This window comes from Gekko japonicus, unplaced genomic scaffold (genome assembly GCF_001447785.1).
Source record: "Gekko japonicus isolate JY-2015 unplaced genomic scaffold, Gekko_japonicus_V1.1 scaffold48, whole genome shotgun sequence".
Taxonomy (NCBI): domain Eukaryota; kingdom Metazoa; phylum Chordata; class Lepidosauria; order Squamata; family Gekkonidae; genus Gekko; species Gekko japonicus.
The window spans coordinates 1044828-1064931 of NW_015174273.1; the positions used below are offsets into that span (position 1 = coordinate 1044828).

Here is a 20104-nt window from a genome sequence, read left to right on the forward strand (position 1 = left end):
TAAGGGGCAGCCAGGAAAAATGTCTCGCTGGGTTCTGAATCTGAATTGGGGCATGTATGGTCTCTTTAAGAATGCTCCTTTTGTTGTTGTTCAGTCGCACAGTCGAGTCCAACTCTTCGCGACCCCATGGACCAGCTCCCGCCAGGCCTTCCTGTCTTCCGCTGTCCTCTGAAGTTGGCTCAATTTCATGAATGCTCCTAGGCAACATTAAAAGTCATGGCCAAAACCAGAGGTGGAGTCCATCTCTTAAGTTTGCTGAACCCATATCACGTAGAGCTTTATAGCCTTTGCGGAGCTTTATATCTTTAGAGGGCAATCATAAAATCCGGTATTCCCAAATATTACATCCCCCCCCCCTTCAGCAGTGAGCAATGTGTTTGATATGTTCAGGGCACCCATTCATATGAGTTCTCAAAACAATGTGGAATTTGTGTTTTTTAGGTTACATCTGGTGCCATTAAAGTAAGGCTTGTTGAAGCAGAAACTACTGAAGAAAAGATAAATGTAGCCCGTGAAAAATACCGTCCTGTGGCTACTCGAGGCTCAGTCATGTACTTTGTGATTGCAAGCCTGTCAGAAATCGATCCGATGTATCAGTTTTCCTTAAAGTACTTCAAGCAGGTTTGGTTTGTTCTTTTCCCCATCCTTTTTTCAATTTAAAGTAGTTCACATTTGTATTGTACAGTTATTAAGTGAGTTTCTACCTAGCTATCAACCAGTTAAGTCCATCGAAATCAGCAACTAGATGCAAAGAGCTTTTTAAGGTGTGCCCTGGGTCTGCATGCCAAGTGGCTTTGTTTTTGTTTAAAGAACAGACGTTCCTTCATACCTGAAATTGCCTTTAAAACGCCACTTTGTTTCAGAAATGGTTTTTAAATTGCATGGGAGTTTTCTATTAGCAAAACACCAGCATAAAAACCCCTCAGGCTTTGCAGAACTAGGGTTTTTTGGGTCTTGGCCATTAGTCCCTGCACATGAGTAACTGTCTGAAGACTTGCTGCCATGAAATGTAATAACTCTGCCCTGGAATTCTGGCATTCCGAAATGATAACCTTACAGTTCTGAAAGACTCTGAATGCTGCTGGGTTTTATTTAAGTGTTGAATGCTTTATCCAAATGGAGCATTATTTTTATTACTTCACGAAGTAATCCATTTTATTTCTTACTTCACAGTGAACAGTTTTTAGATATTAGTAAATGTTCTGGGAAGAGTTCTAAATATAGGCTCTCAGATCTGAACGCTGATGTTCGTTCATAGTCCAGCGGGCAGACAGCTACCCAGTGTGTAGCAGGGAGCCAACATCTGAAGTGTTGTGATTACTTATTTATCTTTCCAAAAGGACTCACCGTGCCTTACAATGTTTTATTCTCCATGTTCTTAAGAAAAAGGAGGGTGGCCAGATGCCAGGTTGCTGCTCCCTGAAGCAAATTTCAGCCACAGTCTTGCTTGCCTCTCACTTGAGAGCTCACTTGGTTTGCCAGTTGTATGGCTGTGGATAGGAAAGCACTCCAGAGAGTTATCATCACAGCCCAGAAGATCACTGGCTGCCCCCTCCCATTCCTGGAGGAATTGTATAGTTCTCAATGTTTGAAAAAAGCAAAGAACATTCTGCAGGATTTGTCACACCCTGGACATTCCCTGTTTGAACTGCTGCCTTCGGGCAGAAGATATAGGACAATTAAAACAAGGACAAACAGATTAAAAAATAGTTTTTTATTCGAGAGCTATTATTGCCTTAAGTGCTGTATGAAATTGGAATTTGGGTGACATTAGTGGCTTTAAGTTGCTATGTGAACCTTAGGGGAGTTAAGAGATAGTTGTGAATGGTTGTGGGAGCGTATGAATATTGTTGTGGATCACCGAAATGATTGCATCTTAATTTCGTTGTACTATGTACAATGACAATAAAGTATATTACTATTACAACCTCCAGAAGGCTGGTGGGTGGGAAGCCAAGATCTCTTAGTATTCAAACAGGGGTCATTTCGTAGAAAAAGAGCTAGGGGAACTCATTAGCATGACTCATTAGCATATGCCACACCCCCTGACATCAGGGGCCCGGCGGTGGACCTGCAAGGCCGGCGGGAGGGCGAGGAAGCCCCGCCAAGGCCCTCCCTGGCCCCAGGCAGGCAGGGGTGGGGAGAGGCGGGGAGGAAGCAACTTACCCTCCCTCTTCTCCTGCCTCCTCCTGGCTGAATGAGGGCCGGAAGCGGGGCGGCCAGAAGCAGCGGGCGGGGCTTCGTCATGTGCCCCGCCCCCCTGCACCTCACCCAGGGGGACTGCGATCCCCCGCGTTCCCCCCCAAAATGACCTCTGTTCATATATATAAAGACAGGAAATCTTACCACAAATATATGCACAGCTTCTAAGCTCTGGAAGCCACCCTGCTGTTGGGCCTCTATTGATCTTATGAGGGTGTCCACAGAGGCATCTTAAAAAGAGAGTCCACACTGCTCTAGAGAGGCCTTGAACTCTCCCTGTCGCCTCAGTGAAACATCCACTGATGTGCTTCAGCCACACTTGCTTGTGGCTGTGCACTTTGTCCCTGCCTCCTCCTGGCAGGGAGCGAAGCATCTTGAAGTAAGCTGCCCTTGACAGGAGGCAGCTACGTTTTGCTTTCTTTGCCGGCAGCAGGAGGGGTTCAGATGGCGCCTTGCAGGACAAACCAGCCCAGGGGCAGAAGCCCTCAGCTGCAGGCTTCTCTGCTCATTCAGCTGTTCCTTGCTATTGCGGCTGCCGCCTCATACTTGCACCCTCTTCCCACTTCTGACAACTAGCTGCAGGTCCTTCATTCCCCACCCACCCATCCCCCGCCCCAGGGGGAGAAACAATGAAGCAGCCAGCCAATGAGAAATGCAGATATAGCAGATCAGTGTTTGGTTTGCGGATATGCTATAGCCGTACATACAATACAAAGAGAGCTCAAAGCACGTTCACAGCACTGTTTCTTTTTTTTCTTTTTTTAACAACTCTATTTAATTTTTAACAATTTTTTTCACTGCTTAACAATCTTCAAAATATTACTATATCCATATCTCACAGTTCAACATATTTGCCTATATTTACAATTTACATTTCCATACCATCATTATATCCTTTTCATTTAATTTCTGTTAAGTAGTGCTCACGCTTATATCTTTTCCCTTTTCTATATACGTGCTAGCTTATCTCCCATCTGTTGTAATCCTCTTTATCCCTAACCATTTATATATAGGTTTCCATCTATCCCAGTGTTTTTCTTCTGGTTTTTGTTTTAGTTCCATGTTGACTCTATCCATCTCTGCTATTTCTAGTATTTTATTTTTTAATTCTCTTATAGAGGGTAAAGTGCATGTTTTCCATCTTTTTGCAATTAATATTCTGGCCGCCGTTGTCGTATATGTAACTATATGGTTATAGTTTTTAATTTCATCGGGGATCATGTTTAGCAAAAATATCTCTGGTGATAGGGGCATGTTTATTTTTAGCATTTTATTTAGCATTCTTTGCAATTTTTTCCAAAATTTTTGAATTTTTTTACAATTCCACCAAATATGCATAAATGTTCCTGTGTTTTTCTTACATCTCCAGCATTTGTTGGAGGCATTGGGGAAGCATTTTGCAATCTTGTTTGGTGTCCAGTGCCATCTGTAATATATTTTATATATGTTTTCTTTAAGTGGCACAGCTCTCGTCATTTTAATCGACTTCCATATTTTTTTCCAGCTATTTTCGTTTAATTTGTGGCCTATTTCTTTTTCCCATCTGCATTTAAGATCATTCATTTCTGCTTCTAGATCCCCGTCTTTCAGCAGTTTTTTATACATTCTTTGTATTAACTTATCGCTTGTCGAGAGCCAAATTTTGTCTAATTCTGATGAGCTATCATAAAAGCCTATTTTTTATCTATATTAAACCTTGTTCGTATTATATTTTTATCCCACCATGTCAATACTATCCCTTGTTCTTCTAACATGCCATCTGGTTTCAATGTCATTTCTTTTGTCAGTAGATTGTTGTATGTTACCTTCTTCCTTGCAGTTACTAATGTCGATAATGTAAAAGCCTCTAGTGGGGATATCCATAGTGGGAGTTTTGTATAATTCTTTTTCTTTATTTCATTCCAGACTTTAATCAATGCCCGTTTTATTATATGTGTGTGAAAGTTGGCATGTATTTTCCCTTTGTCATACCAAAGGTATGCATGCCACCCCATTGCTAATCCCTCTCCTTCCAAAGCCAATACTCTTTCATTTTCTAATTTAACCCAATCTCTTAACCATTCCATCGAGGCTGCTGAATAATATATCTGCCAATTTGGTAGTGCAAAGCCACCATTTTCTTTCCATCTTTGTAGGTGTTTCAAATTAATTCGTGGTTTTTTTGATTCCCAAATAAATTTCCCTACTATTTTATTTAATTCATTAAAGTATTTATATGATTTTTATATTGGTAAATTTTGCGCTAAGAATAAAAATTTCGGCAAGATATTCATTTTAATGGTTGCTATCCGACCTAATAGTGATAGATGCAATTTTCCCCATCTTATTAAGTCTCCCTTTATTTCTTTTAATAGTTTCATGTAATTATCTTCAAATAATGTGGAGGTATTGCTTGTTAACCAGATTCCTAAGTACTTTGCTTTCTCGACTATTTCCATTTTCGTAACGTTTTTAATCTTTTGTTTTAAACTTTCCTCACAGTTTTTAGTTATTATTTTAGTTTTATGAAAATTTATTTTCAACCCCGCTACTTTACCATATTCTTGTATTTCGTCTCTTAGATGTACCAGGGATTGATCAGGGTTTTCTGTTATGAATATTAAATCGTCTGCAAAAGCCTGAAGTTTGAACGTTTCCTTTCCTACTTTCAATCTATTTGTTAGTGTTTCTAGTACAAAAATAAATAGTAAAGGTGATAATGGGCAGCCCTGTCTTGTTCCTTTTTGTATACTATTTGTATACTATTTGTATACTATTTGTAAGTTCTCCATTGACTATCATTTTAGCATGCTGTGTTTCATATATTGTCTGTAGCCATATGAAGAAATTATCTCCGCATTCCCATTTCCTAAATTTTTGTAGCATAAATTTCCAATTAACATTGTCAAACGCTTTCTCAGCGTCCAACAGTGTAATTGCTACTGGACTGCCTGGGTGCTGTTCAAAGTGCTCTAAAATATTTATCACGTTCCTTATGTTATTTTGTATTTTCCTTTTGGGCAAAAATCCCGATTGATTAGTATGGATTATTTGTACCAGGACTCTTTTTAACCTACTTGCTAATATTTTTGTAAATAATTTATAATCCACATTTAAAAGAGAGATAGGTCTATAGTTTTTTTTTAATTTCTGATTCTTTGGACTCTGGCTTGTGTATTAATGTTATACTTGCTTCTTTCCATGAAGCCGGGATTTTCTTTGTTTTAGCTATATTTTGCAAAGTACTTTTAAATTGATCTGCTAGTTGCTCCTCAAATTTTTGATAGAATTCCATCGGAATTCCATCTGGCCCTGGTGTTTTCCCTTTCTTCCCAGACTTAATATTCAGTTATTTCGCACATAGTAAAAGGTTCATTTAATTGTGCTATCTGCTGTGTATTAAATTTCTTCTTCTCAGATATTTCTTTTTCTGTTACATCAGACTTATTATATAAGTTTTTATAAAAAATTTCCACTATTAATTTTATCTCCTGTTGATTAACTTTTTCCTCTCCTTTTTCATTTTTTAAGGTTCTAATAATCTTCTTTTCTTGTTCTTTCTTACATTTATATGCCAGCCATCTGGAGGGTTTATTACCATATTCAAAATAATAGAATTTTGCTTTTTCTATTTTCTTAGCTACCTCTTGAGCTATTATTAGATTTAGTTGATGTTGTAATTTACATATTTTAATTCTCTTACTACAGTCCTCTTTCATTTTCCTTTCTTCTACAGCTATTTTTTCTTTAATCTTTACTACTCTTTTCATTTCCTGTTTTCTTTTCCATGCTCCTTGATTTATCCACCACCCTCTGATATAAGCCTTAAAGGCATCCCATATTATCTCGCTGGCTGTATCTTGTTGTTTATTTATCTGGAAAAATTCTGTTATTATTTCCCTCGTTTTTTCCATTATTTCTTTATCTTTTACCAATCCCATATTTATTAACCATCTCCTGTTCTTTTCTACGGTATGTAATGTAAACATAATTGGGCTGTAGTCTGCAAAAGTATTTGGAAGAATATCTACTTCTTCTATCTCTTTAATTAAAGAGGCCGATGTCCATGCCATATCTATCCTAGACCACGTCTTGTGCCGCGCTGAATAAAATGTATAATCTTTTGTCTTTATATTTCTTGTCCTCCAAATATCTATCAATGTATGTCCCACGGCAATGTGTAAAAATGTCTTTGATATTAAGTTACCTGATGTTCTTTTCCGCGTACCTTGGGATTTTTTATCTAATTCAGGGTCAAAAACTGAGTTGTAATCACCTATTATACAAATTTCATCATGGGAAATTCCTGATAGAGCCAGTTGTTTAAAAAATTTCTTTTGTTTCTGATTCGGTGTATATATATTTACTATTAGAAATATCTTGTCCTGTCTTTTAATTGATACTGCTATTGCCCTTCCATCTTCAGATCTATATTCTAATTTTGGCTGTAAATATTCTTTCACGTAAATAGCTACTCCTTTTTTCCTTTTTTGGGGATCTGAATCTGAAAACAATATACCTAATTTTTTCTCCTGTAAATATTTTTCTTCTCCTTTCTTTATATGTGTTTCCTGTATGCACGTTATGTCTAAATTGAGTTTAACCAATTGATGTTTAATTCTGCTTCTCTTCTGTGGACCATTAAGTCCATTCACATTAACTGATAGTACTTTAATTTTCTTCCAGCTCCCCATCTTCCTTGTTCTTAGCATATTTTCCTCCTTCCCTTTTCTGGAATCTTGTCACTACGCTTGATACTGCAGTTCCTGTTTTTTTCCTTCCTCTCTTCTTCCTTCTCTCTTGTGTTCCTAGTACTTCTACTGTCTGTGTTTTTTCTTTTTCATCTGATGACACCTCGTCTGAACTTTCAACTTCTTCCTCTTCTCCTTCTCCTTGATCCCCTAGTTCCTCTCCATAGGTCTCCAGGAAGTTTTCCATCTTAAATATCGAGTTGATATTGAATCTTTTGTTTTGATACATGAACAGCAATCCTTCTGGCAGGAGCCATCTATAGGTTATATTATTTTCTCTCAATAACCTCGTAAGTTTAGAGTATAGGAACCTTGTTTCCCTCCAAGGCGTATCTTTCACAAATTTTATTTCTTCTTCTCCTACCTTCACTGATTTCTGGTTTGCATTCCTTAGAGTTTTGTCTCTTGTTTCTTTTCTGTTAAATTTAATGTGGACTTCTCTTGGGGTTTTATTTCTTTTTGCATAAGAGGTATTCTTTCTATATACCACATCAATATCTTTATTTACTTCTTCTTTTGCTCCAATTTCTAATTTTTCTGACAATAAAGTTACTATTTCCTCCTTAAGGTCTTGCCTCTTCCCTTCTGGCATGTTTTGACACCGTACCACCATGGAGGCTTTCTCAATTTCCAGGGAAGTTAGCGTTTGTTCTAATCTTTCAACACTGGCTTTATGCTCAAAAAATTCGTCTCGTAATTCTTTGCTTCCTCTTTCCAGTTTCTTTATGCTTTTTGTATTTTTGTCAATTTCTTGTTTATAATTATCTAGTTTATTCTTCACCTCTTCTGTTTCTTTAAAGATTGTGTCCATTTTCCCTTGTATTGTTTCCAATTGGGCCTTCATCACCATAGGGAGGGTTTGCTCTAATGTTTCTTTGACTGCTTCTCTCACTGAAGTTTGAATTGTCTCTGCCACTATACTTTGAACCCAGTCTTTTAAATCTGCCTTGAGGTCATCTATTGTTGTTGTTGATTTGGGGTTGATTGTTTGTTGTATAGTTGCTTGAACTTTAGGAGAGGGGGCTAGCCCTTTTCTAGGAGGTATTCCTGAAGCCATTTCACTTTTATCTATTATGTAGTATTTATACTTTGCAATTTTAGTTTGTAGTTTTAAACGTTTTTTTAAATGCAGTTTTTGAAATCTATTCATCAATTATCTTATTAAATTTAAATTAAGTTCTTGGGTAATATATTGTGTACTATATCCGTTATAATTAATTAATATATTACTTCAAAGGTGTTTCTCTTTTCTAACAGAGTAAATTTCTCTAGTCTCTCTTACAGATTGACCTGTCCCTTTTCCCCTATGAACCTTTTTCTCTCTATATCAGCAGCCAAACAAAATATCAGTGCTCAAAACAGCGACTTAACAAATGTCAGCAGCCCAGCAAAATATCAGTGCTCAAAACAGCAACCAAATAAAGTCTCAGAACGATATCTATAACTGTTCAACTTATTTTCCAAATTAGATTATGTCTCTTATCACCGGTGTCCTTCTTCTCTTTCTACTGCTCCTCCTATATCTTGTCAGCTCTCCAGTCTCTCTCTCTCTTTTTCTCTTTTTCTCGCACAGTCACTCCGTTCCGCTCCACCGTTCCGTTGCGTTCATCAATTACATGTATACAAATCAATCAAGATAAGAAGAGTTAGTTCTACCTTTCAGTACCAAATTAAATTCCCCCTTACCTTATTGGTATCTCTCTCTCCCTTCTCTTCTCTTTAATTTCCCCGTTTCATCTCACCAGTTCCCCTTTAAACCTGTTATATACCGCAGCAATCTCCTCCTAATCTGTTAGTCCCGAGGTAACAAGAACACAGTTTAGTTTTTCTCCCCTCCCGTCCTTCTTATTTTAATCTCCCGCTTATAGTTCTTAATTTCTACTTAGCTTTTTGTTCCGTTGCGCATTTCCAGTCGCCCTGTGTTCTTTGTAACACCTTCCCTTCTTCTGAAAGCCTCGTCACTCTCCTGCTCGTTTCCGCCGCTCTCCACTCTCCCTCTCTCACTCCTACTTCCATCTCTGATTTCGACTACCCACCGCGACGTCTCCCACTCGTGCCACGCCCGAATTTCTCCCGAGTAGCGATCGATTTACTCCCGGTAAGCCTTGGCTGCAGCCTTCCTTCCTCCGTTCTTTTTGCCTCTTTCTCCTACTTTCCTTTCTCAAAAGCCTTCTTACGTGTCACTGCTAGTAGCCGATTTCTTCCCAGCGTTTTTACCGCATTACACCTAAAAGAAGAGACATCTATTTTTATTTGCACTCACTTTCCACTTTTCCCCCCCTTTAAATGATCTTACGTATATTAAAGAATAACACTTATCTACGGTTTGTTGAATTAAGTTGTTTTCAAGTTCTTTGCTAGCCGTTGTTCTGGTCAGCGTTGGCCGCGACACCCGTCTTTCCCCGGCGTTTCCTTTGGGTTACACTTTGGATTTCTCTGCTTCAGTGCCTCTTCAATAACTCTGTAGCTGTTTGCTTCACAGCTACAGTTGAAGTAGCCCCTTGCTCTCCTCTTTTCCAGAAGCAGGGGATCTCCTGCCCCCCCAGTTCAAGAGAGAAGACCCTGTTACAGTAGACTGTGTCGGAGCAACTCCACACATGTCTACCCTCGACGAGCTCCAGCACTGTTTCAAACATGTACCTGCACACGCCCCTTACTAGTGTGATTCAGATATTCTCTCAGCCATGAACTGACTCAGCCCTAGAACCCAACTGCAATAATAAGGGCAATAATGTTGGCTTCCTTGTAGGGTAAACGTAAGTACTAATGCATAAGTAGACATCATGGGAGAAGTGTTGTTCCCTCCAGTTCTTCTTCCCACCACATCTCTGTGGATAACATCTGATTTTTTTAAAAAAACTTGGTATTCTCATGCAGGCAACATGACATCAGCATGTGCAGCATTTCCTTGTCCATTACAAGTGGCAGCCAATGAACTGGAACAATCAGGGAAACACCGACTGATGTCATGCCTCATGTTAACCCGTCAACCTCCACTTGGTTTCGCTGTTTGAAATCAGCTCCCCCATTCTGCTACTTGTCTTTTAAAAGAGAAATATTAATATCAGAGCAGGGCAATCAGTTCTTGCGTCCCTTTGCATCTGTTTCACGTTTGATCTTTTCCCTCCAGGATATCTTAGCCCTCTGCACAAACTAAAGCCGTTCCCTTAAGACCGTTGTTGATTTGTACTCTAGGCATTCACTCTTCCTACCTACTTTCCTAAATCTTACTAGCTGCTGGCCAAGATAGGATACAACAATAGCTGCAACCTCTGCAGATCGTAATCCTATTTCATTTGTCTTCCTCGTTTTCCAGTGACCCATACAGAATAGCAGCATTATGTTTAGAACATTTTCTTGTAATCCACGGTGCTTACTATGTCAGTGAATGATGTTTTCATTAAGGAACCACCACAAAACTTTGTTTGTTTCAGCTTGATTCCTTGGCACTTTCTGTGTTCAGAGTACCAGGAGCTAAAATGATAGTATGGACAACAGTATTGGACAGTTCCTAGGAAGCTCTGAGGAGAAGAGAATCCACTAGTGGATCAGTTCACACCTGAATATTTATCACTCATTGACTTGCCTGTGGAAATATATTTGTTTGCTTCATTTATACTCTTCCTTTCTTCCCAGTAGGGACCCAAAGCAGCTTATATTTTATCCTCACAACAATTTTGTGAGGTAGGTTAAGCTGATGGTTTGTGACTGGCCCACGGTCACCACCAAGGTTCCATAGCAGAGTGGGGATGTGAATCTGGGTCTCCCAGATCTTGGGGGCCGTGGTGGCTCAGAGGTTAAGACGCCGAGCTGCATACCAGAAGGTCTGTAGCTCGGCAGTTCGAGACCCGAGTGCCGCATGACAGAGTGAGCTCCCGTCTCTGGCCCCAGCTCCTTTCAACCTAGTAGTTTGAAAGCAAGAAATTGCAAGTAGTTAAATAGGTACCACTTCAGTGAGAAGGTGACAGCATTCCGTGCGCCTTGACGTTTAGTCATGCTGGTCACATGACCATGGAGAAGTCTTCGGACAGCTCTGACTCTTCAGCTCTGAAACGGAGATGAGCACCGCCCCCTAGAGTCGGATTCGACTGGCTTTCAAGCAAGGGAAACCTTTACCTTTTACTCTCAGATCCTAATCTGATGCTGTAACCATTGCAGCACACTGGCCATCATGGATTAGTCACCATTGATAGACAGTTCATATCCCTTGATGCCAAGTCAAACAGAGTACTTTTCACTGGAGACCACTCAAACATTCAGCTGAAAGTCATCTAGATTTGAGTAATCAACTGGTACGGCGGACCTGTAGGTGTGAACCAGCCTAATGCGCTTATGAGTAATTAAAAAAACTAGTACTGAAATGACCTTTTTCAATGAGCATTAGTGAATGGATAATCCCAAATTCTTGTTTCCTTTATCTCTTTCAGCTGTTCAACACAACTATTGAAACGTCTGAAAAAAACAGTGTTCTGCAGCGGCGCCTAGCTACGTTGCTTAGTCAGACCCTCTATGCAACTTATACCAATGTTTCCCGAGGCCTTTTCGAACAGCACAAACTGATCTACAGCTTCATGCTGTGTATTGAGGTCATGCGGCAGAAAGGAGAACTTACAGATGTTGAATGGAATTTCTTCCTCCGTGGGTCTGCTGGTTTAGATAAGGTATTTTTTGTAACAGTGTTTATTATTAGTGAGGCTTCAAAACATTGTGTCCTTCCAGTGATTGTATAAAAAGGGTCATTGTGCCAACCCAACCCCTTTTGTATAACTATATTAGATTTTTGCGTTCTCTTGTTAGAACCTGATACTGTGGTGGAAAGCCTGTCAAATGCAAGGGTTGTTGCATCGGCATGAATGGCATCAGTGTTAGTGTAGGAGCTCAGAATGGTGCAACTGAGTCACTGAGTGTCTTACACGAGTAGAGGTGAACATGGGGGGATGGGTAGGACAGGGCCGTGGTGGCCCGAAGAACAGCTCTTTCTAGAAGAAGAAGAAGAAGAGATTGGATTTATACCCCGCCCTTCACTTGGAGTCTCGGAGCGGCTTACAAACTCCTTTCCCTTCCCCTCCCCACAACAGACACCCTGTGAGGTGGGTGGGGCTGAGAGAACTCTGACACAAACTGCTCTTTCAGGTACAGCTGTGCCAGAACTTGTGACTGACCCAAGGTCACATGACTGACCCAAGGTCTGGGGTACCAAGAGCAGAACATCTCCTGTGTTAATGAAGTGCTGAATAGGGTTAACAAAATGGTGTTGAACACAAGTACCAAATATCAAGAAACCTGTAGACCAAGATCCATAACCTAACCAATCACAAACTGTAGGTAGTAGAGATACAAGTGTCAGCCTTAAAAGAACCAGCATAGAGCTGGAAAAGTTTAAGGATGAAAATATATATACAGATGTGTGCTAGATGCCCACAGAATAATGCAATGACAAAAGAGACTAGATTAAAGCCATATCATCATTTAGTGTCTGATAATGAAAAACAACCACTTATTCCTTCATAGAAAAAATACAAAGATCAAAAAAATTACACACGGCAGTGTGCTCCAAACTCTCTCAGTCAATATCCTTCTGACAGTCTTGTATTCTCAAAAGCAGTGTGCTCCAAATTCAATCTCTTTCAACACTTATTCTGTATATTTAAGTGTTTCAGACCTCTGGTCTTTCCTCAGGAACAAATCCTATATAGGAATCTCACCTTCAATGTTACCTTCAAGTTGACACATTCATTGATTCTAAAAATACATTAACAATAGTCACTATAACATTCATTGTTGGACCCACACCTATTTAGAATTTTCCCTGTAATATACTTATTACTTTTTCATTAATCTACTTGGGCAAGGTGCCTAAATTCCATATGATGACCTTGTCTCAGGTTCTCTCTCTAGGAGTCATGACTTTGGTTCACTGTGGTAAAGGATGCATATTTTCATATTGCCATTTCTCAAGATGATAGGAAATATCTACACCTTTCTTATGGTACTATTTGTCTGCAGTACATGGTGTTGCCCACAGCACCCAAGGTATTTACAAAGTTCATATCAGTAGTGGTTGCCCACTTCCTCCTTTAGGGTTGCATGGTGTACCTTTACTTGGATAATTGGTTGTTCACACCTCCATCTAGAGCATTGCTTCAGGACCAGATAGCTTTAGCTCTGGAAACCTTGCAAAGCTTGGGGTTGATAATAAATCTAGAAAAATCCAAATTGACTCCTTCTCAATCTACATTGTTTATACAAACATACCTGGATGCGAAACTAGACTTGGCCTTTCTCCCAAAGGACAGAACCGTGACATTTTTGTCTTGGGTACACAGATTCCTAAAGAATAGGTTTCAATCCACTAAGGCTATCCAAAGGCTTTTGGGCTATTCGGCCTCCACCACCGCAGTAGTCCCTTTTACAAGACTGTGCATGAGCCCCCATCAAAATTGGTTTTTGAGAGTGTTTGATGTGGTATCTGATTCTCCTTGGAGGTGTTTCTCAATCCTTAGAGATGTCGTACATTCCCTGTTATGGTTTGGGGGTGTGTGTTCAGAATCTCTGTAGGGGTTGCCCCTTTGGGACTCAAACACATGAAATCAAGATTTTTACTGATGCATCCCCCTTAGGGTGGGGGGCCCAGTGTGCCACTCTTTCTGCCCATGGTTCTTGGTCTCTATCAGAGTCTAGGAAACATATTAATTTGCTGAAACTTCATGCTATTAGGTACACTTTGTTCTCTTTTGCAGCTTTGCTGGAAGGCAAAAGAGTCCTCATTGCTATGGTCAACACCATGGCAAAAGCTTATTTAAACAGATGGGGGGGGGGAGACAGCCTCTCTTGCCGTAGCCACAAAGGCTTCCAGAATTTGTCATTGGAAAAAATTTGTTGCAAGCTGTCCATATTGCAGGAGCCTCAATTATGGCAACGGACAGCCTCAGCAGACTGACAGTCGATCACACTCGTGGCCCTGGCAGACCCTTATCTAGCTCCCATTTTTCATCACTGGGGTTTCCCATCAGTGGCTCTTTTTGCAACCAGGGTTTTGTTCCCAGGCTGGAGTGGACTCCCATTCCCTAGGAGATGCATTCCAGATCCCCTGGCAGGGCTTCCTGTTCTGTGTCTTCCCTCCTGTACCCATTTTAGACAGGGTGATCACCAAAGTAGGGGGGGGCAATCGAGTTGCATCCTACTGGCCCCTTTTTGGCTCAACAGGGTTTGGTTCCCCTTCCTTTATGAAAGGCAAAGGGGAGGTACAGCTTTTCTCCTACAGCGAAGGACTTGTTACTTGTAGGCTCTCTCTTGCATCACAACATAGCATCCATCCGTCTTGCAATATGGAGGCAGGGGATCTATGATATGGTCTGATAGGACTGCTGAGGTCCTCTCCTTGGCAAACAAGGCCCTCTATCTGAAAATGTTATGCTGCAAGATGGAAAAGGTTTCTCGCCTGGTCGATTACTAAGGGTTTTGCACCAGAATCCTGTCCCCTACATGTTATATTTGATTACTTACTTTCCCTTAAGGATTGCCTTTCAGTATCCTCCATAAAGGTACACCTGGTGGCTATTTCCACCTGCCATCATGGGGTGGATGGTCACCCACTGTTTAAAAAGAAATTGAGGTGTTTGTTTAATATGCACCTGGTCAGTCCCTCCACCTGTTACTCAGTGGAACCTCTCCCTGGTCCTCTCCTGTTTAATGTATAAACCCTTCGGACTCGTGCGACCTGTCTCTCCTGTTGTTTAAAACAGTGTTTCTGTTCGCCATTACTTCTGCTCACTGGGTGGCAGAGTTGGGAACCCTCAGTTGTTCTCCACCTTTTACCTAGTTCTACACAAGTTGTGCTATGCACCAGATTAAGTTTCCTACCTAAGAGGGCCTCCAGTTTTCATATTACACAGGAATGAGGAACTTTCCCAAGACAGGCAATAAACTAATTATATCTTTATTTTGAGTTTTTTCCTACTGTGCTCATATTTAAACTAATCAATTAATTGAACGTTCACTGTACATCACTTTATCCTAGGAACGGCCTGCCAAACCTGAAATTCCATGGCTTGAAGAACATACCTGGTTCATGTGCTGTGACTTAGAAGAAACACTTCCTTGTTTTGCGGGAATTCAAAAGGACATGTTGTCCAAGCCCATTTTCATTACGTTAGGTAACATGATAAATCTGAAAAAATATTGTAAAAGACTTTTCTTACCCAGTTTCAGCATGTAGGGCAGTTTTATGCTTATTATTCTGATATCTAGCCTCTGTTGAGTCTTCTCAGTTTTGTAATTTCCTGTACCATTGTTTTTTCCTGTATTTTGAATCTGGCATTTTGTCTTTTTGATGATTGCCCCTAGATTAACAAGCTGTTAATGTCATACAGGTTTTTTTCCCCCCACACAAGATGCCATCTTCTACGAGTTACATTTAGAAAGGACACATTAAAAATTTCCTCCTGGCTTGCAGTCCAATATATATTTTCTGAACTGATTTCTGCACAAAGGAAATCAAATTCAAAGTATAGCAAGTTAACATTTTAATGCAAACAAGGGTCTCCCAATACTGACTATACAGCTGCTTCACCCCATAAAAGCCATTTCTGTTACTCCCTCCTACCTAGGCACCACATTGTCCCAGTGCTGCAGCAGCACCGCCAAACCTCCAAAGCTATGTTGGTCATATTCACACATCTGAATAACACAAATACAATCAAACACCACATATATTATCTAAGGTGGTGTAATGTACTGTCGCCATTACCACGTGTAGTGCATTCAGCCTGACATGCCCGGACTTGCCCGGGCTGACCAGGCAATATTCCTCAGTAGCTTCAGTCGAAAGACAAAGGATCCATAGGATCCTAGCCGGCCCAATCAAAGGGCCAGCTTCCCAGCCGGGAGACCAATGGTCGCCCGGTTACTGTAAATAGCCTATCGGGAGTAGGGGGTGTGTTTAGGTGTGCTTGGTGGCGGGTTTTCTGAACGCTTATAAACCGGCCTGCGAGCTGGTTTCTTTGTCTTGTTCCTGAACTAATAAAGTACTCTTGCTGAATCACTCCACGTTCTGAGTACTTTTAAGGTGGCAATTACAGCAGCCGAATTAGCTCACCTTGACATATTTGGGTGTTGTAAGGTGCTTTGACAGATACATTTGGGGGAGAAATCAAACCTGCCTTTTGCTCATAGCTGTGAACATACAACCATGGCTTAAAAATCAATAGCTAACCTTGAGAATGTGTTCTCTCATACACTTTCTCTTCTCCAATGTGATTTTTTTTTTTTTGTACCTTGCCCGTTTAACAATAGTCTCCCAAGGTAGCTTGCAGGGAAAAGAAATATATTAAAAATCTATGACACCCATGAAACACTATTTCTCCCTCTCCCTTGTCTTCTTTGCTTTAACAATGGTTTACGGGGTTACACCCTTCTGAGGCCACTGAAGTCAGTGGATTTAGGAAGGGTGTAATTCTGCTCAAGGTTGAACTGATAGTGTCACATCGGTGGCAACCAATGTTCCCTCTAAGCTGTGGAGTCTTGTGAGCAAAAGTTCTATTTTGTGCTCCACTGGCATTAAACTTGTGAGTGAGCGATTTGGCTACTGCATAAATTAGTTTGCTCTGGAGACATCCTTCCTGAGCTAAGACAAAAACATGTGAGCTGGAGGCTAAAAAACTGTGAGCTAACTCACACGAACTCAGCTTAAAGGGAACACTGGTGGCAACACTATTATTGATTGATAATTAAGGTTCCTGCCTTAACCAGCATTTGAAAAACCTGGTTAAGAGGCAGGCAGGATTGAGTTCTGTGCACTCGTGCCTGGGATTGAGCCCCACTGAGATCAGTGTGGTGTACTTTTAAGGAAGCATGAATAAGACTAGACTATAATGCAGATAAAGGAAGGACTGCACATTTCCGTGGCTGATATCGAGTCTGCAGGGCATTCTCTTTACCAAGCCACCGTTCTCTCCCCACCAGATCCAAGACATAAATAAATGTTGTCAGTATATCTCGCTTCCATCAAGAAAATGTGCACAACTTCTTCCAGCCCATTCTGTTTCAGCCCATCAGTGTTCGCAGCAGCATTCTTCGTCTTCCTCACCTGTTCAGAAAATTGCAAATTGCTGAGAACTGAACCTCCTAGTATTTTCTGAGGTATTACATGGCCAATAGAATTGCAACTATGCTGGCACTGCCTGGATAATTATTTTCTTCTAGAAAGGTATTAACCAAAGGAATTATCATACTCTGTAGGGCAACTTGACATTCCTGTCAACCCAGAATCCTGGGAAGGCTATGAGTCTTCAGAGGATGAAATGAAATCCAAAGACCCACCAAGCATTCCTTGGGACACTAGGCTGACTGTATTTCAGAAATTAATAGTGGTGAAATGCTTTATGGAAGAAAAGGTAAGCTTTCTACATATAACTTATTCTGAACTGGATGTGATATCTGTGAATGGATCTCCTGTATGTTTAATTGTAAATGGCAGCCCTGTGGGCACACAATGTGTAAGTTAGAATAAGAGAGAGAGAAAGCGCACTTTGGATCATGACTGTGGATTGGAAGGGGTCAGCCCTTTTAAGGCGCACTGGTTTTCCAATAGCTGCTGTTTTACCTACATATGGAAACACCTGGGCCCCATATGCCATGGAATTCCTCCCCCTTTCCCCAGTTTTTACCATGCAGCAAGGGAATCAGGCAAGCACAATAACACGTGGGGCACTTATATTACTAATATGGGCCTGAGATGCATGTTTCACAGACATTCGTACCTCTTCTCATTGGTTATTTGATTTCGTCACTTGTTTATTTGCAGTATTTCTATCCCACTTTTAGAGGAAAGATGGGGTGCTCCAGATGCCATACACAGAGATATCCCATTTCCTCACATGTCTCTCCCCACCACTACAATTTAATGTAAAGTAAAGGCTAAAAGGCACTCAAGCTGGAAGATAGGTCGTGGGTGATATCGGACATGCACAACTAAGCTAGTATCTGTGGGAGAAGAAGGAAGGGCTTATGCTTTCTCTCTGCTGTTGGTAACAGCAGCTGAGCCTGGCTGGACCTGGAGTCGGAAACAGTGTCAGCCTGCATCGACAAATGCCCAGCCTGAATTAGTGACCTGTCAGAATATGCCAATCCTCGTCCCATGTCCTATTAAGTTGCCTTGAAAACCTAGCTGCAGTTTTGCGGGACTTGAATCCTCAAATGCGCCAGAATTACACCTACTGGGCTGGATCCAAAGATTCTTTACTGTTGTGAAGAGTCTTTCCTCTGATGGATATAGGGTCTCACTCAGCAGAAAGGAATCCTTGGGTCTAGACCATTGTTAATGAAGCACAGCCAAGATGAACCCGTGTTAAGTAGACAGTCCGTACACACCTGAATTTGAATGTAGTATTGCGCCCATGTGGTGGTGGAGAATCCTAATAATGGAAGGTGTGCAAACTTACTTTGGAGTAACTATCACTGAAGTAATTATGAATTCCAAGTAGGCATGCATTGTAAAATTGGGCTGTGTCTCACCTATACCAGGAGATTGTGGCTTGGATCCATCCAGCTTTTTTGCATCCCTCCTTATTGCAGACCCTATTCCATGAGGCTTTTGTCAATAGATGCCCCATCGTCCTCCGTGTAGCATTTGTGGTGGTCAAGAAAGATCCCCTCTCCCTTTCATCACGGCAGAAAAGCTAGTTGGAGCCAACCCTGCATCATAAAAATACTTAATTATCTCCCCTCTTGTTTTCTTTGCAGAGCTAGAAATTCTTCCTTGCAGTCCATAGGATTTCTTTAAAGTTTCTGTCGTACAAATTTACATTAAAGTAATTTTCAATGCAGTAAATTAAATTACTGTTCATAAAAGAGAAGATTATTTTTTCTCTTTCTCAGCCGCCTTTGCATGCCTAAATTGGACATTTAATGTTTATAGGTGGTTTCTGCACTTACTGAGTTTGTAATAGAAAATCTTGGGAAGCAGTTCATCGAGAATCCTCCAGTTGATCTGGCAACCCTTTACCAAGACATGTCCCCTTCAACACCTCTCGTGTTCATCCTCAGTACAGGCTCTGACCCAATGGGGGCTTTCCAAAGGTTTGCAAAAGAGAGAGGATACTCAGAAAGGTATGAACCACACCTTTTTGTTCTGTGTACACCTTGATTGGGGGTTTTGTGCGGCCCACACTACTTAAGTGTAAAAACAGAAGTATGTGTTCATCACTCTGTGTTTTGTTCCATATTCTTTTTGAAGAGGTACAAAATGTTGTGAGATTGTGTACGTGTGTGGTGGTTTTGTTTTAAATGTAGAAAGGTGCTGAAGGGCTGCAAGTGATTGAGGTCTGGTTTTAATGCTATAAAAGGTAGTGTTCTTGTTGTTGTTCAGTCGCACAGTCGAGTCCGACTCTTCGTGACCCCATGGACCACATCACGCCAGGCCTTCCTGTCTTCTGCCATCCTCTGAAGTTTGCTCAATTTCATGTTCGTTGCATCTATGACACTGTCCAACCATCTCATCTTTTGCCGTCCCCGTCTTCTTTGACCTTCCATCTTTCCCAGCATCAGGGTCTTCTCCAGTGAGTGCTCCCTTCTCATTTGGTGGCCAAAGTATTTGAGCTTCAGTTTCATTATCTGGCCTTCCAGGGAACAGTCAGGGTTGATTTCTTTTAGGATTGACTGATTTGATCTTCTTGCAGTCCAAGGGACTCTCAAGAGTCTTCTCCAGCACCATAGTTCAAAAGAATCTATGAGGACTTAAAAATGAAGTAACAAAGTTAAATCATAGAGAGTTTGCAGCTGCCTCAGTCTTAATTTCACATATTTAATAATGCAGTAAATAAGGCAGGTAAGAGTCTTGTGGAGAAAGAACAAGCTACAGTGCTACTAAAATCTACCACATTACATATTAATGATGCACAATAATGTTTGTATACTCTGCATGAAATCAGCTCTTTTGAAGAGTTGGAAATGCATCAGGAAAAAAACCCTTACTTTTTTACACACTGCTCACTGTCCTTTATAGTAGCGCCTTTGGTGCCATTTTTCTTCCTAAAATTTTTGTCATCTTCTTGCATGCTTTACAGTCTCAGGTAATTTGGGAGTCCCAGAGTTAGCATGATGGGGCAACACTGTCATGCAGCGAATGAGATTTGGCCATGTGATGACATCATCACCAGAGGCAAACCAGACCC

The 20104-nt window shown here is 40.8% G+C and overlaps 1 protein-coding gene across 1 annotated transcript in view; it reads left to right on the forward strand.

The window, feature by feature from the left end:
* DNAH6 (dynein, axonemal, heavy chain 6) overlaps positions 1-20104 on the forward strand; it is a 267936-nt gene that overhangs the window by 169751 nt on the left and 78081 nt on the right. The window contains exons 57-61 of the mRNA XM_015423720.1: positions 442-621; positions 11360-11593; positions 14953-15088; positions 17172-17326; positions 18850-19040. Coding sequence (XP_015279206.1) covers positions 442-621; positions 11360-11593; positions 14953-15088; positions 17172-17326; positions 18850-19040 — 896 coding nt within the window. The remainder of the gene's footprint in view (positions 1-441; positions 622-11359; positions 11594-14952; positions 15089-17171; positions 17327-18849; positions 19041-20104) is intronic.